The sequence below is a fragment of the Anoplopoma fimbria genome, chromosome 1 (assembly GCF_027596085.1).
Source record: "Anoplopoma fimbria isolate UVic2021 breed Golden Eagle Sablefish chromosome 1, Afim_UVic_2022, whole genome shotgun sequence".
In the NCBI taxonomy this organism is placed as follows: domain Eukaryota; kingdom Metazoa; phylum Chordata; class Actinopteri; order Perciformes; family Anoplopomatidae; genus Anoplopoma; species Anoplopoma fimbria.
The window spans coordinates 22,294,457-22,322,182 of NC_072449.1; the positions used below are offsets into that span (position 1 = coordinate 22,294,457).

Below are 27,726 nucleotides of genomic sequence, written 5' to 3' on the forward strand. Positions count from 1 at the left end.
TGTGAAGAACTGGATTATTACCCACAACAAGTAGCCAATATCAAAAATTGCAATGATAACTTCTCATAATCATTATCACAATGAAAATGAAGCAGACAGGAAATAATTTGTGAATTAAAAGAAGCCGCATTTGAAATTAAGTACAATATGATGAGGCAATGCAATTGGTTTCATTAACTAATTTGCAAGGAGAATTATTCAAATGACAAGCAAGGGAGAATGATGGCTTGTGTTTATGCATGACCCTAATTATCAAAATGCTTCATTAGCAACATGCACTGTCCTGGTATGTTGGCCAAGAGCTCATCATGTTTGTCATGTAGGCAAAATAAACACGCACTAATTAAGCATTTTAAAATTGCGTTCACATATTTTCAGTATTCCCAACACCTCAGCAGTTTGGTCCTAATCCCCCTGGTATCCAGACATTATGGTGCTGTAATGAAGATATAATAATAAAATGTTTTAGAGCTCCAAGGACTACCTCTCTGTTCTGCTTTCCACCCCATAGACAAGCACAGCTACATGTTGTGAACAGTGTAAGTAAGCGTATGAGTCAATTCATTTAAAATGATTAACATCAAGACTTGAACTTTTTAGCAAACTTCTCCCATTCTTTTTTCTTACTTTTATTTGTTATTTTTTCTATCTACAGGCCAGGAGTTCACTACAAAGTTTTAGGGTTTAACTCCAGAAACCTCACTACCTGTTAATCAGTTGGGATATCAATATTAATAAACACCCCTAAATCTGGCTTAGTAAATGTTTTCATCAAATTTTTATAGGAAAACAATCATTGCACCACAATTTATTTAGAAAGTCATAATTCATATGAAAGTCTGCTTCAAAAGCACCCCAATCTTTCCTCAAACCTTTAAAAAAAAAATCCACTTTGCTCCGTTATTGTGCAAAATTACTCTGCACAGGCTGCAAAAAAGTAACTTCTAAACACTTAATGGTTTGTTTTTCTGTGTCCAGGAGTAACATTTTATCATAAATAAAAATAAAATAGACAGCAAACATAAGGGGAGGTCATCAGCATTGGCATGGTGAGCCACCCTAGCCTCAGTTCAGCCCTCTCACTCTCTGACTGGCCTCCAGATACTGCCGTACTCATCCATGACCTGACCTTTGGTTTGATGTCTTCCAGCTGGATGTCCACTGGCAGGCTTTAAAGGCGAGATAAAGTAGTGGACGCTGCTGGCGGACATGAATTGACTTTTCCTGTGAAAACTAGGTCTTCTTAAGCCCTACTTGCAATGCTATGATGGAGCTTTGTACAATTATTCCATTCAATAGTACTTTTCACATGGCTGGGCTTGATCAAATGCTTCAGTAGATTCATACTGATGAGGTCCTTCATGCTGTTTTGCCAAAGCTCAAGGTAAGTCACCATGATCTCAAGTCCACCAATATAAATGAAGACTGCCGCCGAAGTCAATAAGAAAAAACTGCAGATTTATCTTGGTGGCTAATAGACATACAGTGTGAGAAGCACAGACCTTTGATTAATTTCTAATTTCCAAAAAAACAGCAAACATGTGTTGTATGATGTACAATATTTTTAAAAACAAGACAAAGGCTGCGGTTGAAACAATAGCATAAGTCAAGGGGAGTCTTAGTCTGGGAACAACCATTGTCTGCATAAAATTCAAAGGCAATACATCAAATAGTTGTCCAGTATTTCCTGGACCAAATTGGTGGACTAACCAACCAGACAAACAAAATTACATCTATTTTAAGTCACATCTACAGCACTTGCCATCTTTTTGGTCAAAGAAAACTTTGTTTTAGTCGTTATTAAACCAACAATTGGCATATAAGGTTTAGGCCTCTGTATCAGACAATGAGTAAATGAGCAGATCCACTCTAATCTACTCTAAGTGAGAAAATGGAATTGAAAAATATGCTCTTCCCTCTTCAGTGGAACTTAATAAAAACCATCACTGTAGCTTGCACGCCATCACTGAATGTTCAGCTGGGGATGCATTCTGCTTTATATTTCCTCTGTGTGTGATATATCCGAGAAATAATGATGAAACCCACACATGATTCTTTGCTGAAACATCTCATCTGTGTTAGTTCATGGATGATTGATATGCCAATTACCTCAGGTCTGCCTAAGAACCTGCCTTTAAATACTGCTGTGTATAAGTCACTGTACCTATCTGTAAGTATCAATGATCTCAGCAGCAAGTCAGAGATTCAGGCCTCAGTAGATTCATCTAGTCAGCTTCACCAAAATGTTAGACTACAATTAAACTGTGCTGTAGTCAAATAAACTGCAAATTACTTTACTTTAAATTAAACCTCTGTTGTGCAGTGGTGGGTGGGCAGAGATACATGGGATCATTGTAACCAGAGCAGGAAAACTGTGTTATTTCTGTGTTTCCCAAACTGGGGGTTGGATCCCAAGATAAATCTGGGGGGTAACAAGAAGAGAATATGCAATTGTTTTGCCTCTTTCTTGAGAAATACTGCAATAGTTTCACATAACTCACACCCATTCTGAAGCTGAAACCTGTGGTGGGGGGGGTCATATTTAGATATTACTTAATTTCAATGGAATGGTTTGACATTTTGAGTTTTTTCTCTTTCTTGGCATGAGTTAGATCAGAAAATTGATACCACCCCAATATCTGCATGTTAAATATAAAACTACAGGGAGTGAAAAAAGTCTGTCTACCAGCACCTCTAAAACTCACAAACAGTCTATATCTTGTTTGTTTAATAAATGAAAAAAACAGTGTCAAAAAATAATAAAGGTTCAAAATGTTAAACCATTCCTTTAACACAATGTGCAGTGATTGCAGGTGGGAATCTGGTGATAGGTTATGTCCATCTACAACTGTAAATCATATTTTTAAATGAATGTCACACTTACCAAATACGTATACTTAAACAGGTATATTCTTTATTCAGATGTACAGTTACTGTTACAACATGAATGTATAATTCAATATGAATAAGACTGGATACATTTTCTTGTGCTGCAATTGTTACTGATCTGGAGTTATATTTCATGTAATATAGCAAAATAATGACTTTGCCTGCTCATTCATCCATTACAAAAGGTATTATCACTTAATCTGAATGGCTGAATACTGACTCATAAAAGATATCTTTATTAAAACATGTCCAGGTCTACAATCCAGCACCTGTCTATTTAACAGTCACATGCTGTTCATTAAGTCTCCCTTTTTTCTGTCAGTCATATCTCATCCTGGCCATAACTCAGTTGGGGACATGAGTGATAACAGCACCATCATGGGCCTTTTCAATTAGTTTCTGAGATGAAAAAAATATATAATCCTCATCCTTCATGCCAGGATGCTTTTCCAGATTACAACACAGTCTGTATTAATCATAAAATTTATGAACAAGAAGTCTGTGCTTGCATAGCGCTGCCAGTCATAGTGTCTGGCTCTGGGCATTGATAAGTACTCATGCACAAGCATAACAAAGACAATTAGGGGTTGAAGTGTGTGTTTATGTTCTACTTATTGTGTTATTTTATTCTAAGCAAGAAATAGCCTACTAAAAATGACTCATAGCACTTCAAGTCCTGGGGATGTTGGCGAATAATTTGCAAACAACAAGATCCTGCATGATGTTTGTTTATTAAGGTTCACTTCACTTAGCTAAAGGTAAAGGTAAAAGATAGAGCGTTCCATGGTATTGGGATGTCATTTCTGTTTATCTGGAAATTGCCATGTAAATCAACCACTAGCACAAACATTTAGAATTTGCAACAAAGCCATGCAGCCATTAGCTTGCTGATTCGTAAGGTGATGCTCACATTACTGCTAACAATGTGACGCGACGCGACGCTCTACCAAACCTGCCTGAGAATCGTCGCGTTTTTTAAAGTTTTCGTCAGTATAAAAGCAACCCAGTGATAGTTGTCTGGGCTTTCATAGATGCATTGCAAACTGGAATTTATATACATTAAAAGGTGCCAATTTGTCGAAATTTAAACCAATAGAGGATAAATTAAACAGGTCTCAAGTTGTAGGCCACAGGGTAACTTGATAAATCATTAGCAAGCAACATTGTACTTTTAATTTGCATCCCCCAAAATACACTTTGGGAATAATATTTGATTTAGGCATGTCCAGGTTGCTTAAAGTATTCACTATACAGCTATACGTTTAGGGTGCATCACACTAAGGGATATTTTTCACTAATTGCTCAACGTTTCAGTCTGTTTTCTCATCAAAGAGCAAATATTGTAGGCTACTATGGTAGTGGTTAGATTCGTGATCTTCTAACTCACTGTGTTGATTAATATCTGAAAGCAGCCGCTGCCACAATATTGTGACATAGTGAGTGTTGTTGTCAGCCCGAGTTAGACAAGTAGACACAGTGCAAATCCCTTTGTTCCAGTGTTAATATTTTGGGAAAAATAAACATGAGAGTCTCAAATGTAAATTAGGGCTAGAAATGACCTATATGCGTTTGCCTAGGGAAAGGGCAATAATCGGGCCAATTGTTTTAGTTGTCTTCCTATTTATAACAGAGGCCAGTGTACCCATGTACTGTAGGTAGGTAGTACATTGTCAGAAAGACTCTGCTCTGGCTATACTGGATGTGACCCTTAACATGACAGCTCATGTAACCTTGCAAAGGTTACCTGTACAATCAGATTGGCCTTTTCATTCATGAAAAAGGAGACACTTATGTGAGTGATGGACATCACAAAACTATGCAGCAGGCTAAATTTAAGCTTGTCAGTTGGGCTATTTTTCTACTTGACATGTCTCATGTCATTCTTTGCTCTGTTGTGTATTGACCATGACTCAAATGTGAGTGTCTGGCAGAGAGTACCCAAATGTGATAGCTCTGTCTTTTCCACTAGTGATGAATTGAATTAGGCAGAAGTGACATGCATATGAACACTGTTTGTGCTCAGACTGAAACTAGGGGCAAGAATTGAATTGATGTAGAATAATTTCAGCCCACAGCATAATCAAACAAGCTTAGTAAAAGAGCTCTTTATTGACTAACTATTGCAGGGGTCATTAAAGTTTTGGCTGAAAAAAAAAGGCAATTTAACAGCTTAATGAGGGCAATCAATTTTAAGAATTGTCAGCAGAATGAATTGAGAAGTATACATTCTGACATTTTTAATTGTAGAAATGGTGTGGCAAATTCCACTCTCTGAATTGAAAGTTAATGGGCCAGGTGGAAACGTACGGACAGCCGAGCCATCACACAGTGTAATTAATTACCACACAGCATTTGCATTCCTGTTTCTTCTTCGTCGAATATGAGCAAATCCGGGATACATTTTGCAGCAGTTAAATGAGTACAAAGATACAAAGATTTGTCTTGACTGGTGCTCTTTTATTGATGCTCATCTCATCAAAAGATAGTACAACAAGAAAGTCAAAATTGTTATGTCGGAACATACCAAAGAACATGATGATCTCAGACGTTTTTGGTATATTGGAAATGCCATTTAAGGAAAGCGATTCTAGACAATATGTGCAGGATAATGTGTTAATTAGTGAGCTTTATGGGTGCTGGTAGGTGGACTTTAGTACCTTTGTACAGAGCCAGGCTAGCTGTTTCCCCTGTTTCCAGTCTTTGTGCTAAGCTAAGTTGGCCAGCTACTGGCTGTTACTTCATATTTGGCATACAGACATATGAAAGCGGCTTAACTAACTCTCTGCAAGAGAGCAAATAAGTGTATTTCCCAAAATGTTAATAAGTTCAATCAATGGAATATGTTCTTCTTGGCATGTTTGTGGTATCATGGCAACACAGTCGCACAGCAGGTTGTGAAATGGTCACAAATTTGTCATCTACTGATTTGTGTCCATGGACACTCAGTTTCCATTTTTTCATGTTGCCAAGCACGACTTTCAATTTTTTTTTCAATTGGTTTCAACGTTTTTTTTTCTTCTATGAGTCTGGACAACATTAGCCAACTGAACAAGTTTAGGCACTTCACAACAACACTTTGTGGACACGCGGTGTCCAACACTGGTTTCGTGATTTAAAGTCCTGTGTTTGTTGTAAACATACTCTTCTCTCCCATCCACAATAAGTGGTCTTTCTCAATGTTTAATACAACATAATTGGTTTAGAACGTTGCATAGTCGCATGGATGCATTTAATGACCAAAAAGGATCCTTATTGACTTTCCATTGGCACAGTTTTTTTTGCTGAGCAACACAAAAAATGGGTTATGAGACTGGGTTGACATTGAAAAACTTTCAAAGAAGTTATTTTTTCCTAAACATCAATTCTTCGGGTACTTACAAGTTTGTGGAACTAATATATAACAGCAGCCTCCAGTATTGATCACTTTTCGACCCCTCTGCAGTGCCCACCATGAAGGGCATGATCTCTGTTTTGATTGTCTAAAGCACTCATTAAACTCCATCCCGCTACACAATATTGAATCACCATGGGAGGATGTTTCATATCTCGAAATAGAAGAGGAGGATTGGGTCGAGTTTTTGCAACGGGCTCACTCCTGTCCTTTTCCATCTAGGCACGAGCTGATAAAATGTAAGATTCTTCTCCGCCGTCACTTAACTGAGGTCAGGCTGTCAGGGATATATGAAGACTTTTCATCCTATCAGAGATTGATCTGGTCAATCTTCTCTCTACCTGTATTCATATGTGTTGGATATGCCCCTCTTTTTCCATTTGTGATACGGCTGATTTCACAGATGATCCATATTGCTTTATTATGAATCACACACACACCTGTAATACCAAATCACATGAAGACACATTAGCAGCTCTTTTAGCTACATGTCTGAATCTTGTTTGGTAGAAATTCCCTCCGTCATTTTCATTCATATTCATTTAAACACTGAATTGAAATTAGTTGTCAACTGTTGTCTCTTTGGAAATATTAGGGAAATACTTATTAGAATCTTTTTTACTGATACTAAATGCATAACAAAAAATCTACTAAGTTGTTAGGCCCACATACTCACTCAAATACAGCCATGAAACACATAACATGACATTAGATTTATGTGCAATTCAGAAATAGATTGATGATGTCTTAGTCACACTTACTGGAGTAAAAATATAAGAGGATCTCTTCAAAGTGCAAAAGAAATAATACTTTAAAGAATTTTGCTAGGCCCACCTCCCTTTCACCACATTAGGGGAGGGTGTAATGAAGAATGGCATGAAAAATTGATGGGATCACTTCAAATATGGCATATGCTTTGCTTTCAAATGTTTCTAAGATAGGTTGAAAATTGATGGGAATGCTATATATCAGCCTCTAAGTCAAATGTTCTCACTCTTTTTATTCGATAAACACCAGATTTCCCTTTTTTTTGCTGGTTGTTGAAGACACATACCCTCCGTATAGTGCCTTAAACTTCATTGGGAAAATTAGTACAAGTTCAGTAACATAGTGTTTGACAGTATAGTTAAAATGCATCACTATGTTGTAGTTTAAAATATCAAACAAAAATAAAATAAAATTCTGACCTTACATTAACATGCTGGAGCAAAGTTTCTCAGGTTCTCAGTTTACTTTTGGATGAAAAGCAAAGACAAGACATGATTGAGAGGTTGTGGATTGCGAGTGTGGTCAGAGGAAATGAGCAACAGGCAAAATTTCTTTGTTCTTGTCTTTCTCACAACACCTCCCCTTCAAAGTCCATCTTATTCTGTTTGAAGTCCATATTGTACTTCAAAATGAGAGTAATGCCAGAGGGAGCACTCTGCCCTTAGGTCCTGTAGGACTTGAAGTTAGAGTAATGCAATATTGTATTAGCTCAAGTAAGAATTTGCTTTTGAAATATAAAGAAAAACAAATGCATTCCTCGTCAAGGGTCCAAATATGATTGATTTGTATTTTTTCCAGTGATAATGAAAACACATAGTATGCATAAAAGGATTTGGGAGTTTTTTAATATTAATGCAAGTTGCTAACAAACATCTGTCTTTGAAAATCTGAATCTTGACAGTATAATTCATTTTAAAGTGTTTTCAATTCAATTAAAACTTATTTTCTGGTGTAAACTTCCAAATTTGTATATTTTCGAAATCTTGTTTATGAAATTAAGACCCGCTAGCATAGTGCTGTTGCTATACTCTAGGTGTTGGTGACACGAATGCATCCTCAGTTGTGTGTCAACTGTTGTCTGCCAGTGGTAAACACACACACACACACACACACACACACACACACACACACACACACACACACACACACACACACACACACACACACACACACACACACACACACACACACACACACACCTTATTTTCAGCATCAATCTGAAGGCACATTCAAACCCCCACTGAAGTTATAGCTGGGGCTGCCGCCAATGAACCGTGGCAGAGTTAACTTCCAGGTTGGCTTGCAGGAAAACAGCCCTGCTGGACTCGAGAGGCTTGTCGAAGCCATAATAATATTCACATAAACACTGCACATTGAAAAACCTGTTAAAGTAAGACTGAATGAACGAACACACTGAGCCCAGTTCTTATTCGATGGACTCCTACCGGGCCCCTGATTACACCAACAGTCTCAAAGCAGGTTGAACACATACAATCAAAATAACACATTGCTTTAAAAAGTGGAGATAGATGTATGCAGGGTGCACATAGAAGCAAACCAATGACCTATTTAAGTCCAAGTATTACATCTACTATGTTTCCTTTAACCTGCTGATATATGCTCAGTGTATATACCATCGCTTGTGTATTCATTTTGTTGATCTTGTACTGTAAAAGATAATCCTTTTGATCAAGCACCCATTTCATGCATCTCTCATCTTCTTACTTGAACTTTTTTTTTATGTTTCAGTATTGCGGAGTGCATCTTGAAGGCAGTTTGATGACTGAGAGCCGTATTCTGCATAGCCTAGGGTTTGAAATGGGGTTTGAGTATGTTAGAGGCTTGTCATACATCTTGAGTGAAATCCAAAGTGACAGGCTTCTTGAAAGACCGAGGATCTGATGTGAACTGTCACTGCACATTACAGAGGCTGGTGCATGCTAAGCTCGCTTTACAGGATGTTTGAGTGGTCTGCAGTGAAAGCCTTTAAAGGTGTCTGTTACTCTTATTGTTAATACCCTTCACAAATAACGACAAGTGCGTTTGGGGAGGAGGCTGCTTGCTTGTATTTTTATGGATCTATAACACTAGCCACCTGTTCAGATGTAACATCTGTGTTCAACTCAATGCATGGCATTATCACATTATTATTTAGGTATATCTCAGGGATTTATTACATTAGTATGGTGTGTAATATGGCGTGTAAATGAGGCATTGTATCACTGTGTGTGTTAATGGTGATGACAATGAAGGCTGTTTTTAGAGCATATCAAAAAATTTCTAAGGTACTAAAAATAGAGTGAGTTTTCATTTACTGATACAGTTATCTAGTGTTATTAAAAATGGTAACATTTAAAACAAATACAGAATAATTTGGATTGGAAAATGTAAGAGATAAATAAGTGATACTGGAAAATGGTTTAAGCTTTGACAACCTGCTGCACAACATATGAAAAAAGAACACTTGATTTAAGACTGGCATTAGATAGCTACTTTTTTATTTCTAAGTCTAGAGTACCAATGTTATTTGAATGTAAACAGCCTGATGTATCACTGGTGCCAGTTTAGATTTAGTCAAAAGTATCTGCACAGTGACAGACTAAAGATGCAAATGATATGTGAAAAATAGTGCAAAAATGTCCCTAAATAAACTCTGTGTAGGTGAGATTAAAAAAAAAAAAATAGCCAAGAGGAAACATTTGCCTAAAAGCTACATTTCACCAATCACACCAAATTTAATAAATATCACTGCTGCCTCATTGGCCTGTGAGCTTAACCTCCCATTCAGCTGGAGTTCTGGGTCAGAGTCAAACAGTCAGTTTGGGGCCAGGCATGATGAAAATCTATTTTCCAAATTACACCACTTTTACAGTAGAAAAGATCAACATTAGTTCTCATTAACTCTTAATTACATTTGTACACCGTCCATGCATGAATTATACTGTGAGAAGAAAATCTGTTGAGTATATTTTATTTAAAGTAGAGATATGCTGCCCCCACATGTTGGAACGACCACATTACATGCAGAGCGCTCCTTAAGGGTGTGTCTTCATCTTATCTGAAACTCCATGTACCTGCTGTAACGCTCTGTTACCCGTAGGTGGCAGCAGATATCCAAGATATCTTAAGTTGCATCTTTCGCTTGGTTTACTTGATTGACTTTTTCACTGCTCACTTACTGGTATGCCTCTCGTTAATTATTTTACAAATAAACAGAACCTTGAAAGCCTTTTTTTAGTTTTTAAATCTTAAAAAAGTAAAGTATACAAGGACATATTACATAATAAAACAACCACTTGTACAGTCAAATGCAGTAGAATATATATTTTTATTAAACATACATTGTTTTACTATGTTGGACAAAGGTGTTGGTTCAAGCCCAATTTTCTGACTGCAGTTTTTAGTGTTGTTGTATTTGGTTGCATTATTTTATCCAACAACTAAAGTTCAGTCCTAAAATTTGCATTTGGTGTTTCAACATTCAAGAAACAATGTATTAACTGGGTCCTCGCTGGGACTCACTGTCCAAATATTTCTAACAGTTTCAATTTGGTCATTTACATTTTCTCCAAATTCATTGGAATTCTTTGTGTGACTCTCTCATTATGTGGCCACAGTGCATTTTTCTCATGTTCTGGGTTATGCTGATGAGGCAGAGGTGAAGCGTTGTCACAGGCCTGGCAGTCAAACTGAGCCTTCTTTGTGCTTGGTGATGAAGCATTACCATGACATCTGGCAATAACACCTTACGTCTACAGCGGTGACGAGGAGCCGGCCGTCTCTATGTATTGTGTAAATCATCTGGAAAGAATGCAATCTTTATGTTTCGGGGAAGCTGTACGCGATTGGACTCTCCATCCTCTCTTTCTGCTGTTACATAATGAATATGCATATGGTTGAGTCTGTGTGTCTTTGTGTGTGCCAATGTGTGTGGTTGTATGTGAGCTTAGTCAGACTCCTCCAGATCTCTGCCTACGCAGATTAATATCTGCAGTCCACAGAGGAGCCCAGTGTGCCTTGCAGGACAGACTCTCAGGACAATGAATCCACTGTCTGACAACACCATCTCCCTCTCAAGCTAACTGATATGCACCCCTTAGTCCTGGGATTATAGGGAGCTCAGTCTTTCTGCACCAAAGGTGATAATTGAGTGACAGAGCCGTGCTCCAAGCTTTCTCAAAGCTTGTCATCGAGTCATTCATCTAGACTGCAGAACATTGAATTAGAGTAGCCAATCGCTTTCACGCTTGTCCCTCTACTTGTGACATTTGGATATGCCTTTTTTAAAGAAATTACAGGGATATTCGGTCTTTATTTTTAAAAAAGAAAAGAAAAAATACAGAGTATACATCAAAAGGTCAAAGACAAAACGAGAAAGTTGGCGATACAATAGGTCTTGATTGAAATCAACTGCCTGGCCAGGCCATGATTCTGCATTTCTACCAGCCTGCTGATGCACAATACCGGCACAGCGTGATTTTGTTTGATTTTCTTTTCAACTGATTTGAATAGTAATTGATTATGAAATATAAACTGCAAGATTCAGTGAGAGGGAATGTGTCTTTTCAAGTCATTATAGCTCCCCTGTTTTTTCTCATTAGTCACTCTGATATCCACTGAACATAATTATGCATACCCTTCCCTGCAAAGCTGACCTCTTCCTTTCTCTCCCATGAACCGGAAACCAATGTTCATACCAGTACTGTATGTTGCCTTCAGTTGTGGAGGAGGCAAGAGGAGCTATTTTAAAACCTCCTACAGTGGAGGATGTTCACATGCATCCTCTCCATGAAATATGCTGACAGTATGGCCAGTATAGGCACATCAAGTGATGGATAAAATGGACAGAGTTGGAGTTAAAATTTAGAAAGAAAGACGAAATATACAGTAGTCTTATTAATTACCACTGAAAAAAGTAGATGTGCTGCACGTTTGTACGTGCATGTAGGTGTGAGCTCAAGAGAGCATGTGTGGTTATGGCTCTAATGGGTGAAAGGTTGAGAGGAGGCAGGAGAAAGAGGAAGAGATCTACTGTACAGGGAGATGGAGAACACAAAATAACTTCAGACAGCCAGAGGTGTGTAATGAAACGTACGTTTGAAGTTTCAGAGGTTTGAACGTGTTATTAAAATGGCTTCTTTATACCAAACTGAGGAGAATGAAACAAACCGAGATGAGATTTATCAACACGTACAGTCCATTACTACTGCTAGTAATACTACTACAGTGTGGGATTGAACATGAGGAATTAAGTTAAATAGATCTTTGCAAAGGGATTCTGGGTGATTTGAGTAGATGAAAGAACATGTAATGTGTGCTTCACCACGAATGGACAGTATATTCAGTTGAAGAAAAATGGAATTGATGGCTCGTAGGGGATACATGAATATAACTTTTTTTTCTGCTAAATATTCTTTTTATGAAGAATATTAAAGCGAGAGGGAGTCCAAGCTACCACACACACACGATTAATATGAATAAGAGTATTATGAATTAGACTGTAACATAAAGTTTCAAATGCAGCACTGGTAAACCTTTCGGACCGATTTTTTTTCAGATGATATGATTTGGCCGATTGAAAATGATATCTCCAGTTAAGCTTTTTATTTATTAACTCCATGGTATTTAGCTGATACCTGTGGGATTTCATTTTCATAAATTATTAACTTGAGCAGAAGATTTATCATCATGTTTTTCCTTCTTTAAAAGAAGCCGCTCAAAAGTGAGGCTACAGCACACAAACAAAATAACTTAACAAAAAAAACCCAACAAGCTACATCAGCTTTTCAGCTTCAATGCAAAAACACTACAGTGGATTTCGTATTGGCATTAATGCGCATGAGTCATCGGCTGAGTCATACTTTTCCTATCATTCCAAAGCACAAACAGCAGTCAGACCTCATTCTTCTCGCCCCCCCCCCCACACACACACTAGGTCCTAAACCCATCAACCTTCTCCCCCGGCCTCCTTCTTAGATGACTGCAGTTTAAAGGAGGAATGAAGGGAACTATGTGAACATCTTTGCAGCCACACGCTCTGAGGTGGTGTGTGTGGAGGGAATTGCTGGATGGGCTGCAGCAAATGTGCAAGATTTGACCACAATACATTTGCAGCCAGCCCACAGATTGATTTGGGTTTATTAAATTTGGCCCATTGCATCTCTCTGCTGGCCAACAGTGCAAATCAAAGGCAAACCGCCCTCTCAGGATGCCAAATGCTCACGGTTCCCCCCTGCTGTGCGAGCAAACAATTTTCTCTTCCCTTTGCATCTTGTTCTCTCAGGTACCATTCACTTTAAAGCCTGAATAAAAGTGTGTTGCATAAGGTTCTCTTTGGTCATTGAAGGGGTGAGGGGGAGTCAGTGGAGTATTTGACTCACAGCAATGTTTTATAAAAGTATGTACAGGCTTTGTGTGTATTTTTGTGCATTTTTTTTAAATTGTTGCATTTCAGATATAGCACTGGACAGTATTTTTTATAAAAGAACAGCAATGTAATTTGAATCTGTAAGATAAGGCAATAGACAAAATATTAAATATCCAAGAGAAAAAATCAAACTGGTATCCCTGACAAATGAGGATTTTTATTGTGAAAAGAATGTATCATAGAGTTCATCAGGGTTGACACTGCCATTGAGGACAGAGACACATTTCTATTGTTTCTCCTGTGGATGAGTTTCCATTCTGCAGTTACAATACACATTAAAATGAATGGGTTTTGAAGGATGATTCTAATATTTTCTAACCAGCTTTCGCCGTCTTTATGGAAAATGAGATAACATCATTAAATTAAAACTAAGTAGATTATTTTAATCATTCTCCACCACAATTACATTCCTGGCCGTGTGATAAAGCTTTGAAACTGCCTTTGAACCATAATACTGAAAGATAAACATGGTCAGTTAAATGAAATAAATGTGAAAAATAAAAGACTAAGGGAATTAACAAATAATCACAAATCACAACCTGGAGTTGTTGTTTACTAAATCACTTAAATGTTATTACTGTAGCAAATAATCAAAAATAGTTGTCAATTAATCGACAGTCGGTCAACTAATAGTTTAATTGACTAATTGTTTAAGATCTATCGGCAACCCAAAGTGATTCTTAATCATTTTTATTATAATTATTTTCCCTTTGGCACAATAATGTCTAGTCTAATGGCTTATAACTGCATAGTGTTGTAAAGCTTTATAAAACCTAAATTAATCATTGAAGCAATTCATTATAAACCCTTTATGAAGGGTGCCTTATTTTGTAATGTATTTTTAAATGCTTTGTTTATTCTCAGGGAAAAACAAAGAAACTACATTTAGGCTCTAGAGACAATTTTTCTACATATATTCTATCACAGAATCATAGCTATTATGAATATATATTTATTTATTATTTTCATGGTTTCAAGGTTCTTATTATATTATTATTCATAACTACTATTATTATTCATGACTCCTAATCATTACTCGAGCTGTATTTACTTGCATTACTGTTGTTATTGCAGGGGTTTCCCCACGACATTCATTTGAAACCCGCGCACTATTTAACAGGAGGTGCTTCATTCCGCGGACTAATCCACGTGTGTACGGAGGCTGTGGATGTCAGTCAGACTTTGAACAGGGCACTGGCGCTCATCACCGCTAATCTTCGGCCGCTGCTTGTTATCAACGACGCTCCCCCTGACAGCTATCACCGACCAGCTTTAGACATATAGATCGGGATGAACAGCAGCTGAGACCGGACAGGACACCGGAGGGCATCACCGGAGGGACCGTGCGGAGATTAAACCCTTGCTACGCCGTTTAACGCTGTTACTCGGGAGTTGCGATGGTCCAGTCAGGGGATATTTTTCTAGCCTTGCTTCTTGTGGGCTGTGCAGGTAAGACAAATGTCACATTGAACACTTCAGATATATATGTTTTTCGTTGTACTCTTGACTATCACCATCTTTTAATAGCGGTCCGAGCGGCAGAAGACGTCCACTCGCCTCCCGGTTGTTCCTCCTCCTCCTCCCTCGCTGCTAATTAGCTTACTGGCGAGCAGGGTGATGTGTTTTTAAAAAAAATAAAAAATAAAGACAGCTTGCTGCTAATGTGTAAGGGAACCATTTTCTCTGGAAACACACACACACACACACACACACACACACACACACACACACACACACACACACACACACACACACACACACACACAGTGGGCTACACAACCCATATACTCTGCGTGAACAGCCTGTACGCTGCTGACTTAGCGGTATTGTGTATTAAATAAAGCCTGATGTCCAGAAAGGACACGGTTGTTAATTGTATGGGAATGAATGTGAGCATTTTAAATATGACATTTGTTATTATTATTATTATTATTATTATTATTATTATTATTCTTGCCTATTTATGACCGTGTAGGTGTCGGCCGTTTATTTCTCCTTGCATGGGACGTGTTTGTTGTTGATGGGGAGTGATGCTGGGCTCCCTGAATTTGTAGTCACATACACACACACACACACACACACACACACACACACACACACACACACACACACACACACACACACAGCCTTCTGGGTTGAGTCACGTTCTCTCAGTTAAAGGTACACTGTGCAAAATTAAACACAGGGCATTTTGAAGTGCACCTGGAAATGTGCACAGGTGTAATGGCATTATAGAAGAGGTTATTGACAATGGATGCACGCTTGCATGGAAAAAAAACAACCCATGAAGGGTCTTCCAGGGACAATGTGTGTTTATTTGGTCTCTCAGGCACACTGATGCATAGCAAGCACAACTTCTACTCTGAATCATCTGTTATGTAATCCTATGCCACGATAAAGGCTTTGAAATGAGATCCTCTGAGTTGGTAAAATGTGCCCTTATGTAATTCTAATAAGAGGGAGTTTTCGTGACAAATTGCATTTTTAATAGCCTTTGCGCGCCCGTTTTTTGATTAAAATCAGTAATTTGACATGAAGGGCGATTATGGTCGGTGTAGTACTCTCAGCTACACTCAGGCTCAGGGTTTACGTGGGATAGCCTTTTAATCCTTCATATACAATCCAATACGTGCAGGGGTGTTCCTCGGGCAGGAGAGGAAAACACACTGGAAGTGGAGCCCTCACTGCATTGTAATGGTAATGCAATTCCTCTGGGGATCATTGGAACATTTAAATGTAGAAATGTCAATTTGCGACACCCTTATGATGAGGTTCAGTCTCCTCCTAATTTAATAAAAGAATATTCTAATGTATTTGACATTTTATTTTGTTATGTATCTACCACCAATTGCACTTACAATGACACTACTGAACATCTTGAGCATTAGATGAGATCTAGTAATGATAAAAAAATGAACTGAGAAACTTCAGCCTCTTAAAATTCTCTTCATGTTTGAGGAGGAATATCTTTTTTTCATTGTTTGCGTCACTCGTAATCTTCGAACATCTGAAGACATTTTCACTTGAATTATACGACTAGATTCACTCCATGTGATCTTATTAATACAGTTATTATATAATTTAGCCATCAATACTGGATGTTTGAGGCTGATATTGATATTTTATTTATTTTTTAAATTGAAACTTGGACAAACATTGTAATGATGGCACTGTTTCTAAATGCTATTAAAAATCTCGTTGGCATTTCTTTACTTAAGTTTCTCTTGTCAGCCTTATCTGCAATAACAGACCTGCATTTTGGTCGATATATCAGCGCAGCCGATTTATGGATTTATCTATATTGTACAATGTAATTAGGAAAGGGAATATGGGGTTTGGTTCCTTAGCTTAAATATACAATGGAGTACAATAGAAAGTGGATGATGTAGAGTTAAGCATGAAACAGCTAGGTTGAATATGGATATAAGACAAATAGGATGATTCTGACCTTTCAATAGATTGATCTCTTCCTCATACAAGTCATGCACCATTACTGAAGCTAAAATACAAATGTTTGTTTTCTATTCCTTTATAACATCTACTATTGTAGGCACTGGACAAACGTCGGAAATAGTACTTTTGTAAATGTCAGATTTGGAGCTTTATGCAAAACAAAGAAGATTGTAATCTATATTCATAGATGGTGATATGGCAGATTTGCAGTGTTCATGACTGAACCAAGATTTGGAAGGGCTTAACCATCTTTCTCTTCCCAGTCCTCTCTGCTGGCTGCATGCTCAATGGGCCTGTTGAGCCACTTGGCGTAATTATTAATTGATCCTCTTCAAACTGATAACTGGAATGTGGGAGAATTTCAAGACTGCATTTCTGACATAAAATGAAATATAGCCTCCAGCAATCAAAGAGAGAGTAGCGAGGCGAAACCAGGCGAGATAACAGATGAGTTCCCAATGTCCCCAACCTATGTGATATGATGAATGAAGTGCAATCTTCATCACACCATATGGCTCTCGCTTCAACGGCAAAATGTGGCTCTCTAGTTTACAGTAGGATTGTTTCACTTAGACGATGTTACATCATCAGTCAAACCATGTGGGAATGATGACGTACGCTGCTCCATTTACAAAGCAAGATGAAATCATGGCTGACTGCAGGCTGACTTACAAAACCTCCAGACCTCTTCACGTCTGACTTATTTCATGAGGATGGAAACCAACTTTGCCAAAAGCAATGGCTGCAAGTCCAACTGCTCCAACTTGATAGAGTGATTACTTAAGAACAGTTTGTGCACATCGTGCACCGCCAGCAGTGTTTCCAACAAAATAGATTCTCTCCCCCCCCCCCCCCAAAAGGCCTGCCACAATTTCTCTTGTTGATTTCTTCAATTCTTCTTTTGTTAACTAGCAGCAAAACCTAAATGTATTCCAATTACAGTTCTATAAAGTCAAGAAAATAATCAAATGCTTACATGTGAGAAGCTGAAGCCAAGCAATAAATGATTTAAACGATTAGCTTATTATCAACAGTTTTTAAACTTTCTGTTAGGTCAATTGAGCATTTCAACACTAGATTGGATCATGGCTTGATGCTTCACTATAAGAGTAAAGCAAAACTTTTAAGCATTTGATTAAAACCATCATGGAGAGCAAGTGTGTTGGTGAGGGAACCAGTAGTAATTGTTAATGAACCAAAGCAGCAGGAGTGATTGTACAGTCATGTGCATTTGCAGTCATTGCTTAACATGCCTTCAAATTGGAGTCTCAGGCAGTTCTCTGCAACATCTTATTAAAGTCAGACAGACATTTGAAATGAGGTGCATTTGGGAAATCCAGCCAAAGCAAGTTAAGTGCCAGGCCTTATAAATATTTTCACCTCCATTGTCTGTGATTTTAGCTTTGTCTTATCAAATAACCAAACCTGCCAAGAACACAGTGTCAACTGACAGGCTACTGCTAAGCTTTAGAGAATTGAACCAGAATATGTATCTGAATAGAACTGATGATGGAAAAAAAAACAATCACTGTATTCGGAGACAGTTTGTTGGAAACAACTGTCAGCCATGAATGTTTTAGGTATTCTAGCTAGGCCAATTCAGACGAGTCATTTCAACAAATTCACATGTGCACATAGCTTTATTAACAGTGAAGTCAGTGAAATAACCATTCCCTAAAAATCCGACTGTCGACTGTATTTTTAAAGCTCCCAGATCTATTACACATCAGAGATGCTGTGTTTTTCATCCAGTGTTAGAGACTGTGGTTTTGTGTTCCAGCCAGGACTGTTTGACTCCTCTAGTGATAGGGAGTGGATCAGACAGATCCAGGTCTGAGAGACTTGATTGGAGCTGCATTGCCTAGGGTCTGTAAAAAGATGACATTACACATGCACGTGACCCTGTGAAGCACTGTGGGAGAAACAGAAACATCTTTTCCTGAGGGTTTGCTCACAGATGAGGCGCCGGCTGTGCGGCGTAGTGGTTGTTTTTCTGGTGATTACTCCTGTGAGGCCTTAGATATATGCATTATTAATTAGGTATCATTTGAGAGTACAAAACAGGTTAAACACAGCACTGTCGCCTGGCAGAGTAGCTTGTTTTGTATTTTGTAACTACTGTATGTGAGTACTAAAAAACCTGCCTCACATTGCTTTTTAGCTTAAGATTGCAATTATTCTTACCTCATACCGAGGTGTTTCCACTTCTCTCAAAACTGAAAACATGTTAAGATCTCAGAGCTATCAGGAAATTAGAGCAGCCTGTCCTTGTCATTCATTAAATTAAAAAGAGGCCAGCACTGTGAAGAGAGGATCCCTGTGGACTTGTAACCCTAGATTGGTAAACCTTTAGGCATTATATGGCCTCTCTCCACTTTGAAGCATTTACTCTGAGGGATAAAAGAAACCTGTGACAGGGTGTTGCAGACTTTGCCAAAGTTTTTTTTTTTTAAAAAGTGTCATTATCTGCTTTGTGTAATTGTCGGTTTGTTCAGATTACTATCTCCTGTTGACAATGATGCAGACAACTTTGTCTGAGCATTTCGACATAGCCAACGATTCTCAGTTGATCAGATATGACCCGTCACCTTCAGCTATGTAAATGCCAGGTGTACTTGGCAAAATGTCTCTCCTTTTTTATCTCTACGCTATATACTTGCAAATAAAGGCTGATTTCCCATTTTGCTCGGGCTTGTAAGAACTGAAAGCACCTCCTATCTCCCTCTCTGCCTCTCCATGTCTTATTTGGGTGTGAAAAAAACAGGATTCATGTGACCCAAAACAAAATCATCACAGCCTTGTTTTGTGGCCCACGTTGCACCTGGAAGAGAAAATGAGACCAAATTGCTTACGACGCCAACTCCTGAAAGCACGCTTTACAGTATGTCTGTTTTTAAGGAAATTAGTGCACGTCTCATTTTACCGTAATAACATTATTCCCTGCCGGCTAGGATTTACCTCACAACAGCTTTTAAGGAGTGTGAGGGGAAGCAGCCTGTGTGTGCTCTCTTATGCATCCATGCACATCATGGTGCATTCATTATTGAAACACTAAAGGATGCATCACCATGCACAGAGCAGGGACAAATTCAGATTGCTACGCCCGAGGCTTTCTTTTTATGCAGTCACCATAGTGTGTCACCCTCTCCTCTAACGTTATACTCCTCTACCAGCTTAGTCATCGCCCGGCAATTTAGAGATACCTCTGTTTCACACAAAGTCATGACATGCATTAATATTATTATGAAAAAAATAATCCATCCTGAAAGCAGTGAAGTGACACAAAAAAGCAGTTATTTTAAATATCTAATTAGATCACACTAAGAAGGTATAATCTCCAGAGGAGCAATAACAGCAATAATCTAGCAGTTTTTTCATCCATTCAATGTGCAGGATCCACTTAGAAAGGATGTCTGTGATTCCCACAGATAGGCTATACTTGGACAGCCTGCATAAGTATTCAGCCTGCATAAGTATTCTAACAGTCACTCAAGTATATTTTGACCCATTTAACATCTTTTGAGAAGTTTTGTCTGATTTATAATGCATTGTGCGTACTTTATCTGAAATCATGCACAGATAACCCTCACACTTTCCATTCATTCTGCCAACTCTTTATTCAAAGGCTCTTTATTCATAGAAATTGCCACTACTCATAAAAAAAGATCATATATAATAATCACCTTTTTATAAATGTATAATAACTTACATCCACCGGGATCAGTTCAGTGTCTCATTATTCTGAAGCTGATCATATTTTATGGGTTCATGTCACAGTGTTAGGATTTTTAGAGGACTAGAAGGAAAAGGGAAATTTAGAAAATGATAGCATTGGGGAAGGGAATTAACCTCATTTAAGCATCAGTGCAGAGTAATCTAAAATTATGTAACAGATATGTCCAAGGATAGAAAGAAACCGAGGCAACATGGCTCCTATTTTTAATTTTGTGGTAGAACTATGTAACTGTCCTGTAAACGCATGTGCATGGATCATGATTAAGTCTCTCAATAGTATGTTAAATATGAAATATTTGCAAAGCTTTTTGTATTGATCTAATTGGTCACAGTGCAGTCTGAGATCTTAACATCCATTTTGACTTTTGCTTTATCTGGACAGCACATATTGGATTGTGGGGATCGAACCCAATGAAAAATGAATGTGTTAAGTTAGGAGCTACACCATTTCTTACCAACATTTGCCATGCTGCTCACCACGCTGCACTCTGCAGTGCATGAAGAAATATTGCTGCTTTTAACAGCCTTGCAACAGATGGCATTGGGACATTTGTACTTTTACAGGGTTTTTTCCATTTTGGCAGCCAGCTCCTTTCAAACTTAGGTATGGGTAACCGTTACCTGGAATATATTTAGCCTTGCATTTCCTCTCATACACATGGAGCCACGACAATCTTTTATCCCAACAGTAGCTTAACCAGGAGGGTGTCACACACTTGGAGATTCAGACTATCTACCACAGACCCCATATCTCTCTTCACAGACAGACAAGGAAGGAAGACATTTTGAGAAGCTAAAAGGTCATTTTAAGGCGTTTTCACTCAGGGCAGAGAATTGCTAACATTAGCGAGCAATATCATCGAGAGATCAACGTAGCACTTAGCAGAACTCCTGAACCCAAAAGACAGGAGGTGAAGCTGGAAGATTGTAGGGGATTAGAGTCCATCTCTGAGTCAGAGGTCACCGGAGTACCATAGTTAACTTCTCAGTGCTGGAGTGCTGGCGGTAGAACAGATTTGTTTTCAAATACTGATTTTGCTTGTTTTTTTTTGGGCCCCATTACTGGAGTGTTTTCTGACTACTGTGTAATTGCACTGTTAAGTACCTCTTGAAACCTTATTGAAATATATTCCAGCCTACTATTGAACCTCATATTAACCTTTTGTGTGGAACAGGTGACCGGCTTTTAACCCGTTGACAGATTGAGGGGTCATGAGGTTTTTCTACTCCGTTGTCTGGGAAGGCTTACAGCAGTGTTTCCTGTGATACATAAGGTGCAGGGGGCCGCTGTTGCAGGTCATTCATTCCCTGTTAGCTGGAGCGCTGTTAGCATCCTTGGCATAAACTCAAGCACAGTTGCTTTTGGCATTGGACTCTGACAGGGGTTGACTTGCCACCTTTACTATGATGTTTATGGATAGGACATCAATGCAGAAGAGTTTGATGACACTTGCATTGTGTCATTTTTGCTTCACTGAACTCAATAGTTTGCTGGTCAGCCCTCACCTTTGGTTACAAGCTTTGGATATTGACCTGAAGATGAAGCATATCTGCAGGGCTATAGTAACTGACAGATGAATTGACAGTGAAGAAACTTCCACATGGCCAAACTTCATAAAGATATGCAAGACCCAGGCATTGATTCCCAGCAATTGTATCTCCGTCTTTTTGTGCGTTCCAACAAAACCCAGTAGGCGTGTTTGCAGGTGGAAAGTTCGGAGGAATCCGCTGTTTGCGGCTCTCTACAGGCAAACAGTAGGGTTAGCTTTAAGATGGATTCCTGTGCATAAAATGCTGGTCGGTATGACCAAAAATATGGATAACAGTATTTTTTAAGATTCTGAGGGTTTCACCGGTTATCACTGTATTTCTATAAATATTTGTTTGCATTACTGTGGTTTTGTACAGGTTTATGGTATCTTATTCTATCGCAGGGACCTGAAAAAAAAACTGGGGGATGTCATCATGTGTCAACACTTTCTTTACTTTAGGGTTTGCTTGGCCCCAGACAATTATACAATATATGAAGAAATTTGATTGCATGAAACAGTTGAAGAATGTAAGATAGTTGTATAACCACCATAAACTGACCACAGGTCTGATGTTGTAGAAAAGTGGGCGACTGTACAAAGCTGCTTCCAGCTTGCTTCGCTGTTGTTGGTATTTTGTTAGATTTTTATTGCACGCTTAATCTCACTCCACCGCTTGATTTTCCTGACATATTCAGTGCCAAATCCTTCTTAAAGTGACGTCTGACCTTTGTCTTCACTGTTTCACCGGCGCTACTAGCCGACGGCCTCAAATCTGACGACCATACTCGCATTCTTGGTATTCCAACGCAAGTTTTCAACTGAGCTGACGGAGTAAGTTGCTAGTGTTAGCTCCATTGGCATCAACAGTGACTACCTCAGATTTTTTAAACCCCCAAAAACTTCCAAACACGGCTCCTCTCTTGGGAACAAGTTCTTCTAGTGCGTCTCCGGTCTCAATTCTTCATCTTCCATCTGTCTTTTCTGTTCTTGTTCTTGTTCTTGTGAAGTAGTGGCGGAGCTTCTACCAGCTGTTAACACACTGTTCTGCTTCCTGGCTAGCTAGCAGCTACAACGTTACCCAGCATGCCGTTCGACAGTGTAAATTTAAATTATTACCACAAAGACATTATGCTTATCTTAAAAGATGTATTAATATTTTATACATTGGAGGTTTACTGCATATTTAGTGTCTTGAATTTATGTTGTGTTGAATGTAGTGATGCATAACACTGGAGAGCGGACTGGGAGCTAACCAGTGGGACACGCTAACGTGCACTTTCATGCTCTAGAAGCACGGGCAGAAGTCCTGGCTGTGTTAACAAAGCAAGGAGAAGCTCGGATTACCTCAAACACAGATGGAGAGGGACTTCATTCTCTGCTCGGAAAGACATTACACCACTACATCCTTACATAGCTAATAGTTATTTGCTGCTATGTTAATGCTCTGTATGTTACATACTGCTTTCAAATTTAAATTTATTTTCTACTGGAATCTTAATGAGATAGCATGCACTGGAGAGTAAGAAGTTAAAACGGGATGAAGGACAGGAGACCTGCAAAGTTATTGACTTAAACACACAATGTGATTAAAATAGGTTGTATTTTAAGCTTGCTGATTCACTTGGTTAACCTATGATTTTTTCATTGGTTTTTCTAAGAAGTAGCAGACTAAAATGCAATATTCAACAAAACTTTGTCTGTGATGCAGTGCCATCTTTTGAAGTGAAGTCTTATTTGTGTACACTGTTTGTTTGGCATCTTGTCTGTCTTGGTCTGTTTTACCATGTCTCTCACGCTCCTCCCTGAAGGATCTCCTCTCAGTATGAGTCTTTGACTTCCTCTGCCTAAAAGCCGTCTTGCTCTCTTTGCCAGCAGAGGCCGGATGTGTCACGATGAACCCCATTGTGCATCTTTTCCATGGATGTCATAGAGTGCAAAGGCAGATGACAGGCCCTCTGAAGCAAATTAAATGATCGTACAGCACTTGTCATAGTAGCCAGGCCATTGTTACTGTCTTAAAGACTTATATTTATTTATCATTCTAATGCTTAAGGCAGATTAGTAGATTCCTGTTCACGTTTGTGGTCAAAATGCTCACAGTGCAGTGTTTCCCATTAATTATATAAACTGTGCAGCCTGCCATAGTCTTATTTGTCTTGCCACAGTTCATATTAACCCCCCCAAAAAATGTATTGGATGGGCTGGCAGGTCGCACCGGACGTATTTCCTCCGCGGCAGTGTGTAGCAACTGGCTCTAGTTCAACTCTGAAAGACCCAGAGAAAGTGGCTCTTGCCCATTAGCCTTCCAGCACCCATTGGCTGGACCTCCCTGCTTCCCGGGGACTTGGACTGGGTTCTTGCGGCGCCCTCTCTCCATGTGGGGAGGGGCGGGCTGCGGTCTGCAGCGATGTCAGCAACTCACCCTACCAGTATTGAAACAGGTCTCTCATTTTTTCGTGTGTGACTATTTTGCCACATCATCACCATTCATATCTATACAACCTATGTTGATGAAATTGTTGACTAGAGCACAGTGGTGAAAGAAGTACTCAGATCTTTTACTTAAAGGTGCACTATGTACTATGTGGGCGGCTGTGGCGTAGTGGAGAGCAAGGTAGTTCTCCAATCAGAGGGTCGGTGGTTCGATACCCGGTCGATGTCGATGTCGGTGTCCTTGGGCAAGACACTTAACCCCAAGTTGCTCCCGAAGGCTTGCCATCGGTGTGGACTGGATGATGAATGTTAGTTAGAGTCTGATGGTGGCACCTTGCATGGTAGCCTGTCATCAGTGTGTGAATGGGTGAATGATATGTAATATACTACTGATTGTAAGTCGCTTTGGACAAAAGCGTCTGCTAAATGACTGTAATCTAATGTAATGTAATGTAGGATTTTGAGGCATCGAGCAGTGAGCTTGCAGATTGCAACCTACTGAAAACTCTCCTGTGTGCCAAGTATGTAGTAGAACTACGATGGGCGACGCAAAGTGTTTGGTTTTTTCTGATATCGGCTACTGGAGAAACATGGGCGGCCGGCTCTTTAAAGAGGTCCCGCTCAACTTGTAGATAAACCTCTCATTCTAAGGTTACAACACCACAATTATTCTTTTTCTCGGGTGAGAGGGTCCTCGGACTACCAACCACAGTCTCACTAAATCCTGTGGGAAACACTGCAATGCAGTAAGCTAGTGTTTTATAATGTTCCCCGCCCAAAACCTGCCTTTGATGCTGCTTACACAACTCCCTACAGCTTATTTTGGGTATCTAGTCATTTTCAAGCTTAAGACATTTTGAAGCATGGGGAGACATTATTCGAAACACAGTGAATCTGGATTAAAAAAAGAGGAGAAATCAGTGACTGCGCTGCATGTATGCTGTTAGCAAATGGTAATCATTCGCTGTAATCTTAATGGCATACAGGGGATTTGTGTATCTACTCCTGCTGGAGATTCCTTCACAACAGCCATTAGCGAGGAGACGAGCTAGGCCTGTGAAGGGCTGTTCTCTGCCTTATGACAGAACGTGGCTGCTTTCTCTGCATGACTGGCTACAGTAACACACAGCTAAAACACATTTTGACTGAACAGGGTCAGGGCGCCGTTTCACCACTGGATGGAAGCCACCATGCTGGAGCATTGAGGATGTTTGACATAGCTGTGGCATTCACATCCTTCATCAGCCTTTCTGCACAATATTGATAAATGTGTTCACACAGGGTTTCTGGTATCATGATATCATGTGGAGGTTAGATGAATAAGCATCCACCTTTGGCATTTTTGGTGTTTGCTATTGCTATGTTTGCTATAACTATTTAACTATTCAGGATTGTTAATTGTATCCCTGTCTACCAGACTCCTTTGCTCTACAATTGTTTGTATCTTTGGTAATCCGCACACATGTCTCTACATTCTTGGGAATGTATTTTCCTTACTTTTAATGTCTGTATAATTGGTACTTCCTTCCTTTTTTCATAATAAGTTGAAAAGCAAGTAATGCAATGGCTTGTCATGTTTAAAGATTGTACTCCTATTGATTTTGTACACACTGTCAGTCATTTATTGACGAGGGAAACCAATGGCTGTTTGAACTAAATGCTGTGATTGGCTGCATTTACACTAAATGTTCTGTGTGTTCCAGATCTATGTGGACCGAACGAGTCATTGGATCACACGATGTAAATTACTGTTTGGGTATTTATTTGGATTGACAAACAAGGTCATAAGACAACTAATTTAACATTCAGCAGATCTGGTTGTGCAAAATCAGTTGGACTGCAGTTTCCGTAGTATCTGTCCAAATCATGTCATTGTGATGTGTTGTTGTTTAATATTCTCCTAGAACTTAATTAGAAAATTAGCTTGGAGGAATGCAATGTTGACATTCTGTTTTGCCTGAGGTTCTGGATATGTATCCTCTGGTGGGGGACACGTCTCTCCACAATACTAGCATGCTGTGGGCTGAGGCAACTGTGGTTAGTTTGCTAGCGTTTCAAAGAGATCTTGTCTAAATAACCAGAGGAGAGTTGCAACCCTAAACAAGTGGCAGGAGCATCAAGTTGAAATGCATGGTGTGTTTACTTGCACTGAATAATTGGGCTCAGGTCTTTTCAAGTGAATCTGTTTACGTGTTTGAACCTTCGATAGACTGTGACTGTGTGTCTCTGTTGTGATCAGTAGACTACTCTGCAGAGTATCATCCACAGTCCGAGTGGTACCCATGCTCGCTTTGACTTTGTTGTGGTACTCGTTGTAATAATTAGTTTTTTTCAGAATCTCTAATAGTTCAAACACAACCTTGTCCTTTCTCCTAAAGAGGAACCTCACTTGCATGTTGTGGCATCTGATGGCTTGAATTTATACTTGCAATTTTGTTAATAGATGAATAAAATGATAAAATGTTCATACCAGGGCAGTTTATGTTGTCATGGTCAAACTGTTGTGTTTGACACAGTTTTTCATGCAGACTGATTCCTGATTTCTCTGTGAAATTTTAATTCTTGCTTTTTTTGTTCCTGTGTCCCCTCAGATAAATAATTAATTTAAGTGGGGCCTGGAACTGTGTCTAAATGGCATAATAAATCTAGGTGGCGAACCAAAATTGAGTAGCAACATATTCAGTCTGTATTAACATATTCATACAAGTTTATAACCTTCCTATGTAGTCTCTGTGTTATGTACTCTCCACTTTGTACTATCCTGATGATCTTGGTATCAACTTTTTTGCCAATTTCTGTTTTAAACCTTGCGCACAGATGATACTTGTACTTAAATGAAAATGTCCACTTAATGTATTGCCCCATTAGTTAATTCTACCAGTTTAAATACAATATGACTTGGATTTTTATTATTTTTAAAAAGACCCAAATCAACTTTCTGTGACGAATTTCATTTCTTAATCCGGAATCTCACAGGTTTTTCTGCTCTTGACAAATTTATTCCAGGAGTGCAGTTCAAATATTTTGTAACAGAACATCCAATCAGCTGCAACTCAAATGTGCATTCTGAATTGAATGAATTCCAAGGGAGTCGAATC

At 38.9% G+C, this 27,726-nt stretch overlaps 1 protein-coding gene across 5 annotated transcripts in view; it reads left to right on the forward strand.

The window, feature by feature from the left end:
- Positions 1-14,637: 14,637 nt before the first annotated feature.
- The window catches only part of ncam1b (neural cell adhesion molecule 1b), a 66,793-nt gene continuing 53,704 nt past the window's right edge, over positions 14,638-27,726 (forward strand). For all 5 annotated transcript variants that reach the window (XM_054606607.1, XM_054606629.1, XM_054606610.1 and 2 more), the window contains exon 1: positions 14,638-14,924. In XM_054606607.1, the coding sequence (XP_054462582.1) occupies positions 14,873-14,924 (52 nt within the window). In that variant the 5' untranslated portion in view covers positions 14,638-14,872. The remainder of the gene's footprint in view (positions 14,925-27,726) is intronic.